This window comes from Garra rufa, chromosome 4 (genome assembly GCF_049309525.1).
Source record: "Garra rufa chromosome 4, GarRuf1.0, whole genome shotgun sequence".
NCBI lineage: Eukaryota > Metazoa > Chordata > Actinopteri > Cypriniformes > Cyprinidae > Garra > Garra rufa.
The window spans coordinates 25,377,733-25,401,433 of record NC_133364.1 but is presented as its reverse complement, the minus strand read 5'-3'; the positions used below and the strand labels follow the sequence as shown (position 1 = coordinate 25,401,433).

The following is a 23,701-nucleotide window of genomic DNA, read 5'->3' as shown; positions in this document are numbered from 1 at the left end:
ATTTAAACTCACAAGTTATATCAACTCATTTATATTGTAATAAGTTCAAAAGACTGATTTAACTTAAAAACTTAAGGCAGCTGCTGAACTTAGGTTTTTAAGTTGAATCTGGTAAGAACTTTTTACAGTGTAGTAAGTAAATAATTAGAGAAACAAACGAAGGTTTACGCAGAAACCAAACGATAAAGAAGGCTTCGAAGACAACAAGACACTGTAGAGTCATTCCTTTGTTCACTTCATTTTACCACAAAATTAGTTTACAAACAAGTCACAAAAAACCGCAGGATTTTCAGAAAGGTTGAAACTAAAAGGTGAAACTGCGCCGAGTATATTGGATCCGAAAGTAATGTCACACCACACAAGTGTGAGTTAGTTGTTTGATTTGTACTGACTATTAATGCATTTGTAACCTAAATTACAGCATCCATGCTTTCGAATCGATGTCATACACTGATTGGTCTGCGCAGTGCCGCTTCAAGTTGAACACGCCTTATGAAAGATGTAGGCTGTCAAACATACACAACTATTAGCCATTCATAGCAGTGGGCGTTTACCTATTCAAACAGAGCATTCTGATGAGGGGTGTCAAAAAAGGACAGCCTATTCGAGAACAGCCTTCTAAATTATGATGTTCTTTGATGTCAAAATTTTAATAACATTATAGGTGGACCTCAGAGAACAGTACAACATCATAAATAGGCACTTCATAACCCCATTAAGAGCTGTTTTGTGTGTGTGTTTTTTTTAATCAAGTGCGTGTTGTTGATCAAATGTCAGAGTTTACTTTGCTGCACATGTCTGGTTCAAGGGTGTGCATGTGTGACTCATTGCATACACACAAACTCATAGGTGTGTGATAGTGAAATGACAGTTGCTCACTCATTTGTATATTCCGCTTTATATAGTCACTTCCCCAGATGCCTAGATGGACAGAGGTTACACACACACACAGGCCCATAAAACTCTTTAAGTTTGGAAAGATAACTTGAATAAATAATGACTGTTGTTCATAAATGTGTATACACATACTGTGTGTATTTTTTATTGTATTGTATTGTTTTAATAGATATTTTAGGTAATGGGTTGATTAAAGTGAGCACATTTGAGAAAGCGCTATTCAATGTGAGGTATGTAATCAACTTTTTGTTTCGGGCAAGAAAACTAACTGTGTTTTCAGCTTTTTAAGCTATGTCTGCAAAATAATTTATTACTTTAAGATGGACAGACATTTTGATCACAAAGTCTAAGCATATATTTTGCTAATTCATACAACTACATGCAGAGTTCCTAAGCCTGAGGGTTTTTATTTATTTATATGATTTTAGATAAACCCTTCTTTAAAGTGTGGTTGGTCACTTAACATGCCAGTCAGATGGTCTCTTCTTTTCTAAGTGGGCAGTTCTTGGCCAGAATAAGTTGTAGTGTGGACCAAACTTAATAATGATAGACATAGTCACTCAATTCTGATTTGATTCTTCTAAACTGTTTATACACATATGCCAGTCTTAACTTTCACTTTCTATTACCTAGCAATCAGTGCAAATCTGTCAACAAACAATAAATAAATCCATCAGTAAATTGGAACAATCAAAACTAAACAACCATTTCATTGCATGTGAAACATAACACTGAGGATGAGAAAGTGGCAAACAGGATGTGACAGACTGTTTTCCAAAGCCACTATACCCCCTCTTTCTCACTGGCATTTGTCCAGCAGTAGAGAGGGAATAAAAGAGAGGAAATTCATGCAGAGCATTTTGAGAGTTGCATTATGATTCGTCTTCATCACATACACTCTGATCACAGTGCGGTGCTGTGGGATGTTACTGTGCCTCTGCATATCTGAATCAAATGAATCCACACTTCTCCATGCATTATTAAAGCTCAGCTGAGCCATGCACTTTCACTTCATTCAGCTCCTACAAATCCAGTACAGTTATCACATCAACATAACACTCCATCATGCTTGTTACTTCTGACATGCTCAGGGTCTGGACCACAAGCCGTAGTGTAGAAATGTTGCTTTCAGATCAGTTCTGCTCTGTCCACACCGATCAGTTCGAGGTGTTTTGGGGCCCTGAAGAAGTTTTGACATGCCCTGACATTTGTGCTTTTTTCAGTATCTTAAAAACATATGAATGGTTAAAGTCAGATTACATTGTAATCAGCACATATTGGGCTACAATAATATGCAAGCAACATTAATGTGCATGTTTGTGTTTTTGAGAAAACTGTTTATGCGTGGTTATTGAAAATCTAAAGTTTTGAAGTCACTGAAATAAGGCCATGAAGCACATACAGGACATTTCTTTACAAGACTTTAGATAACTGGATGGCGTAGGCTAGACTTTTTTCAACCAAATGATGTGAAAATCATCTCGTTCACTCGTTCAGAGAAAACAATATATTGATTTAAATTTTATAAAACATGTTTTGTGATCGAAAGGGATTATTCATAGGTGTGGCAATGACCCATGAATATTTAGCAATTCACACCTGAGAGACAAAAGAGCCCTCCCTAATGGCCCCATCAATGACTGACTTGACTATAGCAAGTAAGGAAACAATGTGAGAAGATTCAGAGAATGGAGTTTTAGATTATTTTTATTTTATTTACTATCACTGTATAAACAAAACATACATAATGAAGGTCCAAGACACATTATTGAGCTCCCTCATCTTACCACACAAATGTGCACAGACTTTGTGGCATTTCTGAAAACTTCTTCTGAATTCTGTTCAACAAATGAAACAAGTAAATCTTACCTGCTATTTTGTGTGCCCTTAAAAAAATACAAAAAAAGTCAAAAACTTGTTTTACACTAGAATATCAGTGTAGTTGAACATCTCAAGTTTCTAGTGCTCTCAGAGGAAAACAGTTTGAAGGGACTCATGGGAAAGAGGGCAGGATTCATCTTTTGAGCAGGTTTGAGATCACTACAAAAACAAAACAAACCAAAAATCATATCAGGATCATCTGTCAGAATACAGTCTATACTCTAGAATTTGTACTAATGTAAAAAAAAAGGACATGTAATATCTAAGAAACTAATAATTATCGTTTAGCACTATATTACTAATAAACGTGATGTAAACACTCATTCAGTGTAAGCACTCATATTACTTTTACACTGTTATACAATAAAATAAATAAATAAAGTATGATTCTACATTCATAAAGATATCGTCATAAATGCATCTCACAGTCATAATCACATCGTTTTTCTAGAACATTATAAATATCCTGCCATTGTAAGAGATGCAATGCAATCAAACGTACTTCATAATGTTTCATTTGATAAAGTCAGGAATTTTAGTTTGGAATAAGTCTAACTAGTAAAATGTGTACATGTTTTGTCAAAGTAAATAACAGCAAAAGCTAGTAGGAAAATGAAAGAAAGACTTACTCATGTAAATGTCTCCTCCTGCTGGGTTTGCGTCGCATCACGTCCTTCTTAGGATTGAGGTAAATATAAGTCTTATTCCTCACAGCATATCTTCATTCAGTAACAAACTGTAACCAAGATGAACTTGAAGTCATGTTGCTTTGTTGCGGTGATGTGGGAGTTTCCTCGTGTACAGATACTCCGGTCCTTGCCGCGCTAGTAGCACATGGCTAATTTGCATGGCAAAAGATTTCGCGATAGTGGGCGCGGTCACATTAGAGATAATTAGTTGGAACTGGATAGACTAGACATCTCCTTGGTTTCATATAGATTAATTTATCACAGATTATTTGTTTTTGATAAAACTTACTTCGTTTAAAAGCATAAATCTCAAGCTTTCAGTAGATACCACTTTTATGTTTGTGTGCTAAATATTCACCGTGTTTGAATGATATAAGTGACGCATTTCTAAAAGCAGTTCACGGAGACAGAGAAAACAGAAATCACCCTGTTTGTTTTCTTTATTCTAAATAAAAAAACACAACTTTCTGCTGTTCTTTTGAGTGTGCCCAAATAAAAGTACACGCTTTACAGTTTCCATTGATGTATATCTCTAATGTGTATGACTTAAACCGACAGAGCATTTTTAGTGTCTTTTGCGCTGATCTTAAAAAAAGTAGGTTGGTCACGCCGGCGTGACCGTCGGCCCCAGAGGGTTAACAGACCCCACAAGAAATCTTAAGACCCATATACAAGCCAATACCAGATTCCCTATGAACCAAACCAGTACTAGACCCCTTAATACCCAGACCCAATCCCCCATAAGCCAGTGGCCAATCTGGTTCCAAGCTTCCACTTTTCTACACAAAACACCCTGAACCAGTGCCCAAACCTTAGTTCTGAACTGCCTCCAAAACCTAGCTAGTCTTAAACAAGGGAACCTTTGATGCCTGTTGGCTTCCACAGCTCCTAAGTCAGTGGAAACTTGAGTGAGTTCCACCCCCAGCCAAGCACTGGCTTCAACCAATACCAAATCCTCTAAGTTAAAGCTAAACTGCAGGACAGTGGCCCTCCAGGGCTGAGTTTGGATACCCCTGCTTTAAGACTCAGACTAATACTATATCCCTCTAAGCTCAGATATGGGCCATTTCCAGACCTCTCCAAAAAACAGTTTGAGACGCCCTTAGTCCCACACCACAGCAGATCCCATGAGATTGAGTCCAATCCCAGTCCTCCCCTAAGGCCCACACCAAAATTAATTCCAGAGCTTCTCAGATGGATTCCAGACTATTCAATACCAATTTCAGACCCTTTAGGACATGTACCCAAACCAATATCAGAGTTTCTAAGATTAAGACAGATTACAGACCCTTATGCTGATGATACACTGGGCAACTTTTTGAGCAATTTTGCCAGGTAACTTTGGCAAATGTTGCCGTCAACGGGCAGCCAGGTGTGATACAGGGCCCACAACTGATCTGAATTATCCAGATAGAAATGTTTTACCCATTCTCAATGGGAAAGTACCCAAGCAACATTGCTCAAAAAAAGTTGCCTGATAAAATTGCTCAAAAAGTTGCCCCGTGTATCATCAGCCTTACAAGCATGCAACACAGATGCCCTAAGATCCAGACAAACTCCAGACCCCTAAGACCCATTCCCAAACCAATACCAGAGCTTCTGACATTTAGACAGACTCCAGACCCTCTTACATGCAGACAGTACAGATCCCCTTAGATTCAGGCCAACTCCAGACCACCTAAGACCCATTCTCAAACCAATACCAGAGCGTCTAAGACTCAGACAGATTCCAGACGCTCCTACATGCAGACAATACAGGTCCCCTTAGATGCAGGCCAACTCCAGGCCACCTAAGACCCATTCCCAAACCAATACCAGAGCTTCTGACATTCAGACAGATTCCAGACCCTCTTACACCCAGACAATACAAATCCCCTTTGATCCAGGCCTACTCCAGACTCATTCACAAACCAGTACCAGAGCCACTGAAACTCAAACAGATGCCAGACGCTCTTACACCCAGACAATACAGATCCCCTCAGATCCAGGCCAACTCCAGACCCCCTAAGACCCATTTCCAAACCAATACCAGAGCGTCAGACTCAGACAGACTCCAGACTCTCTTACACCCAGACAATACAGATCCCCTTAGATCCAGCGAAACTACAGACTCCCTAAGACCCATTCCCAAACAAATACTACAGCTTCTGGCATTATGACAGACTCCAGACCCTCTTACATGCAGACAATACAGATCTCCTTAGATCCAGGCCAACTCCAGACCACCTAAGGCCCATAATCAAACCAATACTAGAGCTTCTAAGACTCAGACAGTTTCCAGATGCTCCAACATGCAGACAGTACAGATCACCTTAGATTCAGGCCAACTCCAGGCCACCTAAGACCCATTCCCAAACCAATACCAGAGCTTCTGACATTCAGACAGATTCCAGACCCTCTTACACCCAGACAATACAGATCCCCTTAGATCCAGGCCTACTCCAGAGCCATTCACAAACCATTACTAGAGCCTCTGACACTCAAACAGATTCCAGATGCTCTTACACCCAGACAATACAGATACCCTTAGATCAAGGCCAACTCCGAACCCCCGAGACACATTTCCAAACCAATACCAGAGCCTCTGAGACTCAGACAGACTCCAGACCCTCTTACACCCAGACAATACAGATCCCCTTAGATCCAGGGAAACTCCAGATCCCCTAAGACCCATTCCCAAACAAATACTAGAGCTTCTGAGACTCAGAAAGATTCCAGACCCTCTTACACCCAGACAAAACAGATCCCCTTAGATCCAGGCCAACTCAAGATTCATTCCCAAACCAATACCAGAGCCTCTAAGACTCTGAACAGTACTAGGCCCCTCAGAGCCAGATATAGACCAGTTCCAGACCCTCTAATGATCTAATCAGACACCCCTTAAGACCCAAATCAATATATGATCTCTCAAGGCCATGATATAGAATACATTTTTAAGCTCCTGAGGCCCAGATACGTAAACAACAACCTAACCTCAACTTTGTCTACAACTCAACCTAACACCTGTCTTAGGTCATGAAAATTCCCACCAGTATATGCTAGAAATAATCTGTGACCTACCTTGCCTGAGACCAAAAGTGAAGACCATGATCCAAACAAAGACTTAATTTTTATACCCAGTACAAAGCCACATTTGTGTTTTTAAGTTTCATGACCAACCCATCAAAATCACGGCTCTGCTCAGAAAGTTGTCAGCTGCTACAGATAGCTGGACAAAAATGCTGGATAACATGAATTTCAACATCAAACTCTTATGAAAAAAAGTTTGGCATCTCTTTGGATCTGTTTTACTGAAAGTTGTAGTATTCTTAGGTTAGAAAGTCTGGAAGTTGAACCCATTAATTTCCCTCAAGGCTACAGTAACAGAGACTCACAAATTGTTTTATCTGTATGTTTGTTGTCTCATCAGCAGTCTGTTGTATCTGTTGTATCTTTTTTTTTTTTTTTTTTTTTTTACATTTCCAGAGTACCAAAGTATCTGTCTGTTTACCTATCTGTTTATCTTCACTCCGAGCTGTGCTGAACAAGATTTCCGAGTTTTATTTCCTGCACAGGTTGCAGTAACTCTAAAGAACATTCCAGGAACATTGTGAAAGTATTATTTATTGGTTGCAGTAGTGTAGCACTGCAGGTTGTTAGCATAGGCCTGTGCAGTACTTTAGCTACAGTCCCATGATAGCTGTGGTTAAATAGTCACATGGATCTCATGGTTTAAACATGGTTCACTACTGTTATTTAGTGGTGAGCAGTGATGATGTAATGCTGATGTAACGTTGTTAGGCTGTTTTGGTTTTTTTTGACGCTTTCAGCACATTTCAGGGAGGTAGAGGGTAATTAGATCCAAACGAGGCCATTATGTAGAGATTGATTACAACGGAGGTTACATGTGCTGCTGGATGTCTGCACAAGACACATACACACTGCTGCATCGAGCCATGATAACACACTGTCCTTGAGCAAGATCAGGCACTGTGAAATGTAAAGGTAGATGAATAGCATGCTTGGAGGTGTGTGTGTGTGCGTGTGTAATCATTTAGACATGCATGAGTTTTTGTGATTTAACTCTGGGGTTTGGCATATGATTATACCAGTGCTTGCAGGTTTGCCGTGTGAGTGTGTGTTGTGTGTTAAGACTAAAAATTACATCCGCAGCATTTATCTGACTTCAAATCTCTCTCCAGTGTCTGTTTGATTTCTCTTTATATTGAGGGTTGTTGCGCACTGTAGAGAAATGACTCTTTTAAGAGCTATTAGAAAGAAGGGTGAATGGCCACATTTATGATCACAGTTAGACCTGTTGCAATTATGTGGTGGCAATCACAGAGCATTTCAAAATCAAATCAAATAATGATATCCAAATTATAGATTTTTTTCAATACATTTTGTAACTCTCTCTGCCTTTTCTCTGATTATTCACGTTTATGCATTACGAATGCAACACACTACATCTGTTTGTCTGTCTGTCTGTCTGTCTGTCTGTCTGTCTGTCTGTCTGACTGACTGTCATTATCCATCCATCCGTCCGTCCGTCTGTCTGACTGATTCTATCTGTCTGTATATTCTATCTGTCTTTCTGTCAGTCTGTATGTCTGTCTGTCTATCTATCTATCGGTCTATCTGTCTGTCTGTCTGTCTGTCTGACTGTCTGTCATATCTATCTATCTATTGGTCTGTCCGTCTGCGCTGCAAAAAATGCTTTTCTTACTTAGATTTTTTGTCTTGTTTCCAGATAAAATATCTACAAATTCTTAGACAAGTACAATATATTTTCTTGTTTTCAGAAAAAAAAAAAGTCAAAATTAAGTGAGTTTTTGCTTAGAACAAGCAAAATAATCTGCCAATACTAAAAAAAACTATTTCAAACAGAAAACAAGATTAGTTTTCTTACCCCACTGACAGATCATTTTGCTTATTTCAAGCAAAAATGCACTTAATTTGACTTTTTTTTTTTTTTTTTTTCTGAAAACAAGAAAATATATTGTACTTGTCTAAGAACATTTTGGCTTGAAACAAGACAAAAAATGTAAGTAAAATGTGCATTTTTTGCAGTGTGTCTGTCTGTCAGTCTATGTATCAGTCAGTCTGACCATTTATTGCATCTGCCTCTCTCTCTCTCTAATTATCGGTCAGACTGTTGGTCAGTTTTTTGGTATGCCTGTCTGTCTGACTGTCGGTCATATCTATCTATCATCTATCTATCTATCTATCTATCTATCTATCTATCTATCTATCTATCTATCTATCTATCTATCTATCTATCTGTTGGTCTATTTATCCGTCTGTCTGTCTATCTGTTTGTCTGTCAACTGGCTTCTCTTTCATTGTTTCTTCAAAATTGTTTCCTACGTTGTATGATTCCATGTTTACTATCCCATCTGTATAATATTCTGAATATAAGACCAGCATTTGCATATTCACATTAAATCCTAAAACAGGAGGAACAGAGGAGAGAAATGAGAGAGAGAGAGAAAAAGAAAGAGGGAGAGAGAGTTGAGGGGAGGGGCTGTTGTAACAGATGCTCTCTAATTTAAAGCTGGAACGTGTGTGTCAGTGGCGAGCTGGGCTGTGAAGAATAAACGAGAGCGAGAGAAGAATAGAGTAGAGCTGTGTTATACAGCTTGCCCTAGCTGTATTGATTTGGATGCCAGAGACTGCGATAGAGAGAGAGAAGTGTAGCCACTTTTTCAGATGGTCTCTCCTACCTGACACACAAACATACTGCGGTTACAGGAAAGAGAACTGGACAGTGTCTATCTGCGAAAGAGTGAAATAAACAAGAGAAGAACTGCAGATGCCCAACTCAGCTTGGAAGAAGAGTGTGTGTGAGAGACAGAGGCAAGCAGCAAGAAATGATGTGAAGGATAAAAAAGACAGACGCGGACCCTCGTGTTTGGACCGGTGGGACCTGGATTGCAGAAAGCTAATTCTGCAGAATGCATTGCTGATTTTAACCCATGCCGCTGCTTCTGAATGGATCTGATGTGGTTTATGAAGTACAGAAGAACTGTGTTTTGGATGCTGAAGAGTATATTCTGCGATTCATTTGTGTTATGAATTAGTGGTGTGTTTTAACTGGGCTTGTAGACCGAAGCTGCATTTGGATGTGTTTTGTATACAAAATGAAAGGAAGAAACTGGAAATTAATGGAAAAGACAAGAGACTAACATCAGAGATGGTATAAGGGAAGAAGACGGCTTGTGATGAAATGAATGGAAGAATTTGCTCAATACTTCTCTCAGTATGGTCGCTGTAGAAATGGAAATCCACCTTTCAGTTAGAAGAACCAGTCACCTTTTTGATGGAGGCCTCGTCTGCTTATTTACTCTTGATTAAACATTACCTGGACTAGCTTGAAAAATAGTTTTGTGCTGTTTTAAGCTAAAGCTATATTTTGTAATTTTGTAAGTTTTCAAACTGATATAAGGTTTATTGATCACCAAGATGGCCACCAAGTTAACCGGAGTGAAGGTCGCACTCAAAACTCTTTTGTAGCTAAATTCAATCTAGTAATGCTGTTTTCAGTCGTTTTTGTGTTTGGGTGGTGAGAATGAAGATCGTTGCGCTTTGTTTTGCACTGGCTCCGCCCCATACCATACCTTCTATTCACGCCTTGGCCCCGCCCCCTTCTAATCATGCAAGTGCTGCAGATTGTTAAGGAGCTGGTGTCGCCTTCTCGCCGCCGCGCCAGTAGCCGATTTGCAGGTGTGTATGTGAAACTGCACATGTTTGAAGTTTGTTAACTATGTTTTTCTTGAAAAGCTTTATTTTCTTTATTATTAAGCTTTATTATGTTGCTGTTGCAGTTATTTTAGTAGTTTCACTAGTTCACACTCGAGTTCGGAAATATCATTCCATATGTGAATATAAAGAGGTTGTGTGCTGTTTTAAATCTCTTGATTAAAGCAGCTTGGTTCTTTTATAATTTACTCACCTTTATGTTTTTTTCCCCAAGTCACGTAATTGTCTTTTTTCTGTGGAACTCAAAATTTGCTATTCTTCTCAATACACTGAAAGTGAATGGAACTGGGGCTGGTCAAACTTTAAAAATGACCAAAAAAAAAAAAGAAACAAACATTGTAAAATTAGTGTTTGCCCAAGGCTGATGTATTGGTCAATATTTGTTCAAGTGTACTGTCACAAACGTTATCATTTATCAAGTTAATGGAGGCCTGTAGAGTCTGAGGTGTAGTTCTTGGGTTGTCTGCAATTTCCTAGAGTATTGTACCGTCTGGGATGTCCACTTCTGGGAAGATTGGTGTCTGTCTTGAATGTTTTCCACTTGTGAGTAATCTTCCTCACAGTGAAATGACAGACCTCAAATAGTTTGGAAATGGCCGTATTACCTTTCTCAGATTGATGGCAGCAACAATTGCTTCTCTAAGTTCGTTGCTGATGTCTTTTCCTTTTCCTCTTTGTGTTAAAGGGGTCATCGGATGCCCATTTCCCACAAGTTCATATGATTCTTTAGGGTCTTAATGAAAAGTCCATAATATACTTTGGTTAAAAATTCTCAATAGTACTGTAAAAAAAAAAACACCCTTTTACCTTGTCAAAATCAGCTCTGCAAAAAATCAACTCATTTTATTGCATGGACCCTTTAAATTCAAATGAGCTGTGCTCGCCCCGCCCCTCTCTGCCTTGGGATTATGAGCCGTAATGTTTACTTTAGCCGCATTTAGCAGCGAAACTTGCCAAGAAGCACATTATTTGCAAAGATGCATAAAAAAAACCTTATACTCACTTCTGCTGTGGGTGAAGCTGCATCAGGAACAATTCGCACGAACATAGACGCATATGTAGATCGGGATCGGTGCGTTCCTTTTAAAAATGAAAGCTCATGTGTCAGGAATAAATGACTACAGCTATGTTCATCATTACATCCGACAACAGAACACCTCAATCGCTCAAACGGAGACATTCTTGTCTTCCCCTGCACCTGAGTCACACAATGGCGATCGGAGTCGGACTGTTTTAGCTCAGTGAGGGCGGATCTAAGGTAAGGCGCTCATTTCAATCTACTATTGTGGGAGCGTCCTCTGTCGTTGTGCCATCACACCAACAAGAAGCTGATAATGACCTGATTTTAAAAAAGAAGATATTACTTTTAAAGAATAAAAAAATACCACTGGATTTTTATCATTGTAAACTGCCAACACACATTAATGTTCAAACAACATGTAAAAGTTAGTTTTGCATCCGATGACCCCTTTAACAAACACACCTGAAGGCTCCAGACCAGCAAACTGCCAAAACTTCTGCTTTTATAGAGGTGCTCACACTTGCTAATAATCAGTTAATTAAAGGTATTTGATTAGCAGTGCCTGACTGTTACTTACCCTCTTAATTCTTACAGTAACAGTAAGGGTGACCTTAGTTTGTCACCTAGTTTTTGTTTTGTCGAGCAGAGTGAACATTATTCAAAATCCTCCTTCTGTGTTCTATAAAAGACTTGAAGGTCAATGGGTTTGCAACAACATGATGATGTAATTGATGACAGAATGTCTTATAATTTCCAATCAGTGCGTGTGCAGTTGCTTCCACTCTTGTGAAACCCATCGACCTTGAATCAACGAAACAGAAGTCTGCTTTGCAATCTTCTGTCTTCAATTTCAAAACAATGTGAAACTTTATTGATCAATTTAAACCCTGGATTTAGCAATCCATGCAAGTCCCCTGCTAGCTGCGCTCATTATAGCTCATGGTTACACGCTCACATATGTTTGCAGCAGGGGTTTTTATTAAGGAAGTATGATGTGATATCTCCAAGTCAGTGTGAAATGAGCTAATTTTACAGTATGTGTGTGTATGTGCGTGTGTGAGATTCAAAAGCTATTTGACATGTTTATGTTGTTGTTCACTTCCTCTACCAGCTTTTCCATTTATCACCCCTTCTTTGTGTTTGGGTGTGTGTGTGTGTGAGTATTTGTAAAAACAGGCACCTTTTGTAGACCATTGGATTCAAAGTGACGGTTCCTGGTTGATAATGTCGACTTATTTATGTTGTTGCATTTCCAAACCTATTTCCTGTTATTTTTCACAAGCTTCCCGGCAGTTGGAGTTTGCGTTCCTTGAATCATGCTGTTAAATCTTCCATCCTACTCTCTTAAAAAATACAGATTTAAACAGGAGTTCTCATGTAAATGTTGTAGAAGAACCATTTTTGGGTTCCCCAAAGAACCTTTCAATAGTTCTAAAATTACCATTTTAGTTTTGGTGTGAAGAACATTTGAATTATCAGAAGATCGCTTTTCCAGTATAAAGAACGTTTTGTCCAATGGATGTTAAAAGTTCTTTATGAAACCAAAGATGCCAATAAAGAACCTTTATATTTAAGAGTGTGTTAGTATGCAAGATGAGAATTAGTACATCCCAAATTTTAATATGGTAAAAATAGTATATCAATGGGCTTTTACTTTACTTTACTTTGCACAGAGCTGGGTAGTAACTGATTACATGTAATCTGTATACTACATCACATTTTATTATGCTCACAATCAGATTGGATTACATATTTACCTCTTTTTCACACAATAGCATTAAATCATTCAAAATGTATTGATTCTCCCCAATTCTTCTTCTTTTCTCTTTTAAATTTTCCAAAAAATCCTACTGTCTGTCATACCATTTGGCCGACTGGATCTCGTGACGAAAATGTACCTGTGGGAACTTTTTCGCAAGAAGCGAAATATGTACCAATAAGTACATATCACTGCAGTTTCCAACAAAAATGAAAACTATAAAACAGCAAGCACTTGTAATCATTTTTGAACACAGTTATAATTGTTATAATTACCACTCCATATGTTTCGCTCTCCACGGTAGCTTGCTTAGTAGCTCAGCCAGCATGATATTGGACCTAGGATGCGGAATCCTTGGGTACGAATCCCATGTAAAACATGTCTCACGACTCATGACTCAAGAGACTCATGACTCAACGACTTATGACTCAAGAGCTGAAAGATGAGAGATCGAAAAATAAGCTAAAATGGCGTCCTTGCAATTGCGTTTTTACGTCACTTTCACCTTTGCTCATACTATTGGGTAGGTTAAGGTGTAGTGCAGATGGTACATTATTTTAAAACATCACAGAGCATAAAGTTATAGCACCACTCAATTGAAATCAGTCAGAACTGCGGTGACAGCTACAAAACCAACGTCACATAAAACGTACCATATGTACATTCATCTGTTCCGGGGAGAAAACAAACTCTTTTAGCGCCACTCTATGGACATTTTACTTCAAATAAATCATGAAATGTACATGGCAGTACGTGTTTTGCGTCTTGCGGAAAAAAGTTGGCTTGAAATGAGATCTGGTTGCATCTAACTTGACTTTCACAATATAGAATGGTTGTGTAAATGTCAAGCAAATGACTTTGTGAAACACAATTTTTTTTACCATTTTGGGGGGAATAAAATGTATGAAATCAAGCTAATTATATATAAACAAATCCCTCTGTAAAAACCTTCAGGATACAGACAGGAATACAAATGTAATGTTTAGTGTGTGTAAAGGTTACTAAAGTGGAGATTTATGGCTCAATGTAGAAGATAAATCTCAATTTGAGAAAACGGCCTTTAAAAAATGCATTGTAATTGAAATCTATTGACACAGATATATAAAGTGCTATAAAAGAACACTTAACAGTGTGTTTTTGGATGTTTTCTTTCCACTAGTCTGAAAAAACACTATGAAAAACTTGATAGGTACATGAAAAAAACTGCATTTTTGCCTGCAGTGTCTCCCCTTAGGTCAAAAGTAATATAAAAAGTAGTCAGAATACGTTACCTAAAATGTGTAACTTAGATTACATTACTAACTACTGTTTTTGCCTTGTAATCTGTAAACAGTAATGGACTATAATGTATGCCTGTGCATACTTTTTCAGTTAAAATTGCCCATATTCCCTGTGGAAGAAGAAGAGTTAACAATGGCTCTCTTTTGAGTTCTCTTCTTCTTTTTCTCGATTTCAGAAATAACACATTCTAGAGTAAATTTAGCTTGATATTTATACTAACATGCAAGCAATAATATAATATCATGGAATAGATTTACAGCATATAGCTAGCAATTTGATTGGCTGTTCTTAAATGGAATGGGCTGATTCTGTCATCTGACTGGTTGATAGAGGCAAGTGTTCAGTGTCAGGTCTGTGGTGAAACATGAGGATACTCAAGGATAAATAATTTATCCACTGCTTCTCTCATCCTTTTTTTTATTTCTGGGTCTTTTCCTTTTTTTGCTCTTTCTTTTTCTGTTCTGACTTAATAACGTAATACTCTTTTTTTTTTTTTCATTCTTACTATAAGGAAAACTCAATCAGTTATTTAAATATGGTAACACAGCCAAAAGCTAAAACATGCTGTCATCTCAAAGGAAAAGTGTTCAAAGGTAACGCTAATGAGGTCTTAAGATATAGTTCATTCAAGTATAAAAAGTATGTGATGTTTCTACTACAATTTCTCAGGAGAACTAAAAATAGAGAAATGAGGCAATCGTTGACAGCACAGAGCTATTAGAAGAATGTGGATAGCATGGGTCTGATCATTTTTGAAGAAGTGTTTGAGCTCATATTGACATCTTTTTGACCCCACACTTGGGTAACTTAGTAAATGAGCACAATTTGAGACATGATCTTGTGTTAAGATTTACCTAAGCAAGTTTACATTTCAACAAGATATGTAATAGTTGTGTGTGTATGTGTGTGCTTTGAGCGATCTGTAAAGTGTGTGTGCCTGTGTGTGTGTGTGTGTGTGTGTCTGAATAGAAGCTCTTGTTTGTTAGTCAGTCTGGTATGTAGTGTGTGGGTCTGAAGTGTGACGTGTCTCTGAAGTAAACAAACAGCCGTATTGTCAGAACGTGTCTTATTGCCTCTTCTCCTCCTTGCTGTCATCTTCCCCACCATTTCTCTTTCTTTTTTCCATTTCTTTCTCTTTTCTTCTTTTTCTCTGCCTCCCCATTGGATCTTATTTCACTCTAAGTGATAAGAAACTGGATTTTTTTTTTTATTATTTAACGTCTGAAAGTTCACTTTTATCATGGTGGGTAAAGAAAACTGATACGTTAGTGTTGGTGTGTGTGTTCGTCACACTCATGCATACCAAAAATCTGAATTGCGACACAGATCATGGAGAAATTGAGCCAGGTAAGATCTGATGGCTTCATTTATCTTTCTCTTTAATTAAACCGTAGTTCTAGGACTTCGTTACTTTTAGTTTTACTCCAAAGGTGGACCGACTGTTGATTTGACTGATATTTGTAAGAGAAGTTTGTGCTTTTACACTTTAATAGACTATTGGTTTATCAATGTTGGATTAACTAATGTATGTCACTTTAAAGGAACACTCCACTTTTTTTTGAAAATAGGCTCATTCTCCAACTCCCCCCCCCCCCAAGTTAAGTTGAGTTTTACCATTTTGAAATCCATTCAGCTGTTCTCCTGTTCTGGCGATATCACTTTTAGCATAGCTTAGCATAGATCATTGAATCCTATTAGACCAATAGCATCATGTTCAAAAATAACCAATGAGTTTCGGTATTTGTCCTATTTAAAACTTGACTCTTCTGTAGTTATATCGTGTACTAAGACCGGCGGAAAATGTAAAGCTGCGATTTTCTAGGCCGATAAGATTAGGAACTACACACCCGTTCCGGCGTAATAGTCAAGGAAGTTTGCTGCCGTAATATGTACGCAGCAGGCGCAGTAATATCACGCAGCGCCTGAAATTAGTTCCCAGCTAGTAACTTCCAACGAGGAATGCTCCCTGTGCATGCAGTTGGTCATGTTGTGCTGCGATGTGTTGCGTGATATTACTGCGCCTGCTTCAGCCATGTTACGGCAGCAAACTTCCTTGACTGTTATGCTGGAATGGGAGTGTAGTTCCTAATCTTATCGGCCTAGAAAATCGTATCTTTACATTTTCCGCCGGTCTTAGTACACGATATAACTACAGAAGAGTCAAGTTTTAAATAGGACAAATACCGAAACTCGTTGATCATTTTTTTTACGCGATGCTATTGGTCTAATAGGATTCAATGATCTATGCTAAACTATGCTAAAAGTGAAATCGCCGGAACAGGAGAACGGCTGAATGGATTTCAAAACGGTAAAAATCAACTTTGGAGTTGGAGAATTAGCCTATTTCCAAAAAAAGTGGAGTGTTCCTTTAAAGAGCAACAAAACCAGTCATAAGGGTACAATTTATGCCGAGTTCAGACTGCACGATTTTCAAAACAATCTCGTCACAGATGTTTTCACACTGCATGACTATCTGGGGTAGCATTCCGTCACTGCTGTGTTCACACTGCACGATGGATCGGCGACAGGGGGTTTCACACTGCATGACTTTACAATAGGAAGAATCGCCGACAACTTTGTCCCGGTCCGCAAACTACGTCTCACAACCAAACACATGCGAGAAGTGACATGGAAACAACGCAAGGTCAGGCGTGCAAGTTCTCACGTGAGACTGGGATAATTATAAAAAAAATGGTAGCCCGCAAGAAGCTTGCCATACAAATTGCATGTGCACTCATTTGCAGCGAAAAGAAAAGAAGCGAAACTATGCTTGTTGATATTGTGGTCTAATACCTTTGTAACTCCTCCCCCAACTTCCCGCTGACCTGGATGTTGCTGTCTCATTGGCTGTAGGTAATCGCCGATGTTATGTTCAGTCAGATCACCTTTCACACGGCATGATTTTGATTCTCTCAGATCGCGTCTTTCATAGTTCACACTGTGTGATTGTCACTCACGTGAACGAGCACCGATTTGCCTGTGATTTCGGGCATTTGTCGGCGATTTCTCAAAACCTGTCGGCGAGTCAAAATCGGGGCTGAACTCGGCATTATGAAGTTGAGATTTATACGTCAGCTGAATAAATATGCTTTGTTTGTTAGGATAGGACAATATTTGGCAGAGATACAACTATTTGAAAATCTGGAATCTGAGGGTGCAAACAAATCTAAATATAGTGAAAATTGCCTTTAAAGTTGTCCAAATGAAGTTCTTAGCAATGCATAATACTAATAAAAACTTAAGTTTTGATATAATTATGGTAAATAATTTACATAATGTCTTCATGTAGCATGATCTTTACTTAATATCCTTATAATTTGGCATGAAAGAAAAATCAATAATTTTGACCCATACGATGTATTGTTGGCTATTGCTACAAATACAAATACTGTATACCCGTTCTACTTATGACAGGTTTTGTAGTCCAGGGTCACATATACATCATAAAAGATGCAGATTGTGGTGGGTTCTTGTTATTTATTTCCTCAACATCTGCATTTGAAAGCAACATGTCATGGTAGAAGCGTAGCAGCAATAACCACATGAGAGTGATCTGTCAAACATTCCATTTGTTTTTTCGACCGTGTGCGTCCTTGGTCTCTGCTCTATCCTGTCTTTCATTAAGGATAAAATAAGGATGAAATGATGTACTGTATGAGTCAAGAGGAGAGAACAACAGGCGGGAAATGAGCGTGTCACCAATCAGGCTTGACATTACAGTCACTCTCTTGCACTCTGATGAGAGAGAGAGAGCGAGAGAGGAGGTTTAGCAGAAAGACTAATGAGCTCTGAATGCTGATATCACTCAGTCTGAGTTTATTGCACAATCATTTTAAAAATGTTTGTTTTTGCCATAAATACAGCATGTACTGTAACTTCCTATTAGGCATTTGCTTTGTCACGGTTGATAAACAAATACAATTGCAATTTACTTTGCATAAATCAAATGTAATGTTATGTTTGTTTGGCCTCCTGCAAACAAATTTAATTTATTAAACTACATCTATGTTTTTTTAAATAAATAATTAACTTAATAATAATTATTTACTAGTTAATTTAATACGTTGTCATGTTAACGGACACAATTCTATAATGTTTAACCCAGTACAGTGCTTTTGACTTTCATTATAAATGCTTTAAAGTGATAGTTCACCCAAAAAAGAAAATTCTGTCATTAATTACTCACCCTTATGTCCTTCCAAACCTGCATTGTAAAAGGTTTTCACCAGATTCAAATAAAAAAACTTGAGTTCAGCAGCTGCCTTAAAATTTTAAGTTAAATCAACTTAACACTACAAGTCATTTTAACTCATTACAATAAAATGAGTTGATTTAACTTGTGAGTTGGGATGACTTAAGTTGATTTAACTTAAATTTTTAAGGCAGCTGCTAAACTTAAGTTTTTCAGTTGCAACTGGTGAAAACTTTTTACAGTGTGTGAGAACGCAAATTAAGATACTTTTAATGAAATCTGAGAGCTTTCTGATCTATACAGCATTGCAACTAAAGCTACAAGAATAATAATGTGTGTCGAAGACTGACACAGAAGAGAAGAAATTGTTGGATAAAGTCATTATTTTTGTTTTCTTTGTGCACAAAAAGTATTCTCGTAGCTTCACAAAATTAAGGTTGAATCACTGATGTCACATCTATTTTAATGATGTCCTTACTACCTTTTTGGGTAGTTGTGTTGCTTTCAGAGCTCCATGCATCTTTTTTCAATCTTTTCCATCGTGGGCTGAACTTGATGTACAGAGGCTATGATTTGTATGATGGCTTGCTGTTTGCGGCTTGAAGCCGCCCATGTACGTGTGTGTGAGTGAGCTGTAATGACAGACGCTTTCACAGGGCTGTGTGTGCGTGTGTGCGTCTGTAAAGTCATAAAGATCCAGACCAATCATTGACATCACATCACTGGAAATACCACTCTGAGGAAGTTCTGAGTATTTTGACATTAAAAAGAGGTGGAGCGATTGAAAGAGGGAGAAAAATGTTCTGCAGGATGTGGGGAGGGAGTTTTATAAGTGGGAAAAATTAGAAATAAGTTCCTTAAGTGTTGATAAAAATAGCCGGGGAATGTCTGCCTGACTGACTTCCTTTTAGAGCTCTATGATTCTTTGTTGAATGGTGTCAGACAGTGTCAGTATGAGAGTGTGTGTGTGTGTGTGTGTGTGTGTGTGTGTGTGTGTGTGTGTGTGTGTGTGTGTGTGTGTGTGTGTGTGTGTGTGTGTGTGTGTGTGTGTGTGTGTGTGTGTGTGTGTGACAGAAAGCTGGATGGCTCTTCAATCTGAGTGGAATCGTCTGTGAGGGCAAAGATGCCGGAGTGAAAGAATGAACAGAAGAACATGTGTTACTCTTAGAAGCGTCTGCACACAAGAGAGACTTCTGTGTGTGTGTGTGTGTGTGTGTGTGTGTGTGTGTGTGTGTGTGTGTGTGTGTGTGTGTGTGTGTGTGTGTGTGTTTACTTAGGCCGTGTTCTCACTGTGCTACTGTCAGACTACTGGAAACTCTGTAATTCTTACATTAAACAATAATATTTATTGGATTTTTAAAATTATTTTCATGTGTTTGAGTTCACTTTCAGAACAAAAATGTACATATAATGTACTCACCCCCTTGTCATCCAAGATGTTCATGTCTTTCTTTCTTCAGTCGTAAAGAAATTATTATTATTATTATTATTTTTTTCATAATTTGTTCATGTCTTTCTTTCTTCAGTCGTAAAGAAATTAGGTTTTTTGAGGAAAACATTTCAGGATTTCTCTCTATATAATGGACTTCTATGGTGCCCCCGAGTTTGAACTTCCAAAATGCAGCTTCAAAGGGCTCTAAACCATCACAGCCGATGAAAGAAGGGTCTTATCTAGCAAAACAATGGGTTATTTTCTTTAAAAAATTACAATTTATATACTTTTTAACCTCAAATGCTCATCTTGTCTACTCTGTGTGTAGAGATGAAAAAAAGTATATAAATTGTAAATGTTTTTTAGAAAATAACCGATCGTTTCGCTAGATTCTTCTTCCTCGAGTGTGATCATTTAGAGCCCTTTGAAGCTGCATTTAAACTGCATTTTGGAATTTCAAACTCGGGGGCACCATAGAAGTCCATTATATGGAGAGAAATCCTGAAATGTTTTCCTCAAAAAACCTAATCTCTTTACGACTGAAGAAAGAAAGACATGAACATCTTGGATGACAAGGGGGTGAGTACATTATCTGTAAATTTGTGTTCTGAAAGTGAACTACTCCTTTAAGTAGCACATTTTTGTTGCAATAGCCAAAAATGTGTTGAATGGGTCAAAATTATCAATTTTCCTTATATGCCAAAAATCATTAGGATATTATGTAAAGATCATGTTCCATGAAGATATTTTGTAAATGTGCTACCATAAATATACAAAAGCGTAACTTTTGATTAGTAATATGCATTGCTAAGAACTTGATTTGGACAACTTTAAAGGCGATTTTCTCAGTATTTTGATTTTGTTGCACCCTCAGATTACAGATTTTTAAACATTTGTATCTCGGCCAAATATTGTCCTATCCTTATTTCTAACCCCCCAAAAAAATAAAAAAAATTGACCCTTATGACTGGTTTTCTGAAATTCTGAAGTACATAAACTAAAGTAGTTTTCTTGTAAATCATGTTCCAATCATTTGTTTTGTTTACAACTTTTTTTTTTACAGTGTAGTTTTACAGCAACATTGTGTACCCAAATGAACTGTGCAAGCAAAATTATGCAGTGCCCATCTTAAACGAAAGTCTCTGATTTGTATTGATTGATGGTGAGCCCAGGACACTCAGCTGCATCTAAATTGACTTCCAAAGTATTTAATGAAGAATTTCACTACGGTTGATGAAGATGCTTTCTTCAGTTATCTGGGTCTTTTGAATGAATACATTCCCAGAATACACTAAGAATACTCAGAATACTCCTCCATTGTTGGCAGTCCTTTGACCCAGATGTTCGTTGGCCTACAAGCAGCAATAGTGAAAATAATTTGCTCAAGTGTTGCTAAACAGGAACAATCAAACATGAGGAACAGCTTTTTTTGGTTCCTGTAGAACAAGTTGAGTTTCCCAGCTGTCAGTTTTCCACCATGCATGTATTATTTCAGTGCTGTCAATCCATTAAAAAGATATTTAAGATTTAAATCTTTTATATTGAAATAATTACACATTCACTCTTCAAATTAATGTAGAAACAGTATTACAGTATGAGTATTACTGATACCAATACTACTGATAAAAAATGTCCCTTTTCTCCTAATATTTAGCCATTAACTATAGCCATTCAACATAACAGTATAATTGAGAGCTATCAATTTGAACAATTATTAGACTTTAAAAAATAACAACTTCTAACTTAAATTAACTTAAAACAACCTTCACATAAACCCATTATTTACCTGCGCCCTTCAGCAAGTAATCAAGTTATCAAACACTAAGAACTAAATTACATATAGATGAATCCTTAAAGCTACAAAAGTTGGTTTCCTCTTTTTTCTTTGATTGATAGACATCACAGCAGCTGGGTTATTAAGTTTGGCTGCTATAACTTTAAGAGCTGCCACTGTCGTTAAAGGAGTAGTTCACTTTCAGAACACAAATTTACAGATAATGTACTCACCCCCTTGTCATCCAAGATGTTCATGTCTTTCTTTCTTCAGTGGTAAGGGGAAACACTTCAGGATTTCTCTCCATATATTAGAAATCTATGGTGCCCCTGATTTTGAACCTCCAAAATGCAGTTTAAATGCAGCTTCAAAGGGCTCTAAATGATCCCAGCCGAGGAAGAAGGGTCTTATCTAGCAAAACGATGGGTTATTTTCTAAAAACATTTACAATTTATATACTTTTTAATCTCAAAGGCTTGTCTTGGCGAAATACACAAGACGAGCATTTGAGGTTAAAGAGTATATCAATTGTAATTTGTTTTAGAAAATAGCCCATTGTTTTGCTAGATAAGACCCTTGTGATCATTTAGAGCTCTTTGAAGCTGCATTTTGGAAGTTCAAACTCGGGGGCACCATAGAAGTCCATTATATGGAGAGAAATCCTGAAATGTTTTACTCAAAAAGCTGTGTTAAAAGCAGGAGAGTAGATGATTTGGTTTAAAACCATTTTTTCAACGTCAGTTGAAAGTCCCTTCACATCTTCGCTGTTGAGTTTCTCATGGAAGTATTTATGCACATCTAATAATATTAGCTCTGACGTGTCCCATTTCAAAAACTGAGCGTAGCGTCATTGCTGCAGTCTTTCCTTCATAATTCACACTAATTGCATCTGTAGTCAGCTTGCTGCAGTATCTGTGCTGAGCAATGCAGCTCTGGAAATCGTAAGGGAAGATGAGCTGCGATTTCTTCACTCTTATCCACGTGAATGAGCTCTGTTAATCTGACAAATGACCATTAAGAGGGATTGAAATGCTTCTCATTCTGGTGTACGACGCCTCTGCCGCAGAGGCCTCAGAGAACATTCGCTCATCTCTAAATACGCTTGTGCTCACATACGCTCGGCGTGAGCTGTCAGACTGATGTATGGAGCGTGAACGAGAGAGTGTTGATCTGAAACATGGCGCTGAGTGAATGCTAAAATGCCGTGGAGGCCCCAGAGCTTTAAGACCACCAGCCATGTAAGCTACTGTCTTCTTATTCTGTCTTGATTTGTCTCTTACATGCTATCTTTTCTCTTCTTTCATAGTCTTCTTTCATATGTCTTCTCTTCTCTCAAATAATTTTGTCTGTTCTTGTCTCATTTTCTCTCACATACTCTTCTCATCTCTGCTCATCTTGTCTCAGGCACATCTTGTTTCTTCTTTCATAGAATTGAGGTCAAAAGTTTACAATGTTAATTATTTTACCAAAATAAGAGGGATTATACAAAATGAATGTTATTTTTTATTTAGCACTGACCTGAATAAGATGTTTCACATAATTACTGTTTACATATAGAAAAAAATAAAAGTTGAATTTATAAAAAATTACCCCGTTCAAAAGTTTACATCCCCTTGATTTTTTGTGTATTTGAACCCTTTCCAGCAATGACTATGATTTTGAGATCAATCTTTTCACACTGAGGACAACTGAGGGACTCATATGCAACCATTACAGAAGATTCAAAAGCTCACTTGATGCTTACATGGAAATATGTACATTTTTCTAATTTTACCTAAATATGATTTTTTTTTTTTTTTTCGTTTAATTCTGCCACAGAAGATAGATGGCTACAGAAGATAGTTACATGTTTTCTAGAAGACAAAATAAGTTAAATTTACCCTGATCTTCAAACTCAAAAAGTTTTCTATTATTTTCTAATGTGGTCTATATGTAAACTTCTTTAATGTGAAATATCTTATTCAGGTCAGTACTAAATAAACCATAACATTTTGGTAAAATAATTATGATTTTGCAGACTCTGAAATGGATGTAAAC

The 23,701-nt window shown here is 37.6% G+C and overlaps 1 protein-coding gene across 2 annotated transcripts in view; it reads left to right on the top strand.

The window, feature by feature from the left end:
• Positions 1–23,701, top strand: part of usp6nl (USP6 N-terminal like) — an 81,187-nt gene that overhangs the window by 21,511 nt on the left and 35,975 nt on the right. Inside the window, exon 1 of one of the 2 annotated variants that reach the window (XM_073838896.1) lies at positions 9,046–10,169. The exons of the other annotated variant lie outside the window; for it this stretch is intronic. Within the exon in view, the coding sequence (XP_073694997.1) occupies positions 10,100–10,169 (70 nt within the window). The 5' untranslated portion in view covers positions 9,046–10,099. Of the gene's footprint in view, positions 1–9,045; positions 10,170–23,701 lie in introns of those variants that run through there. 2 annotated transcript variants of the gene reach the window in all.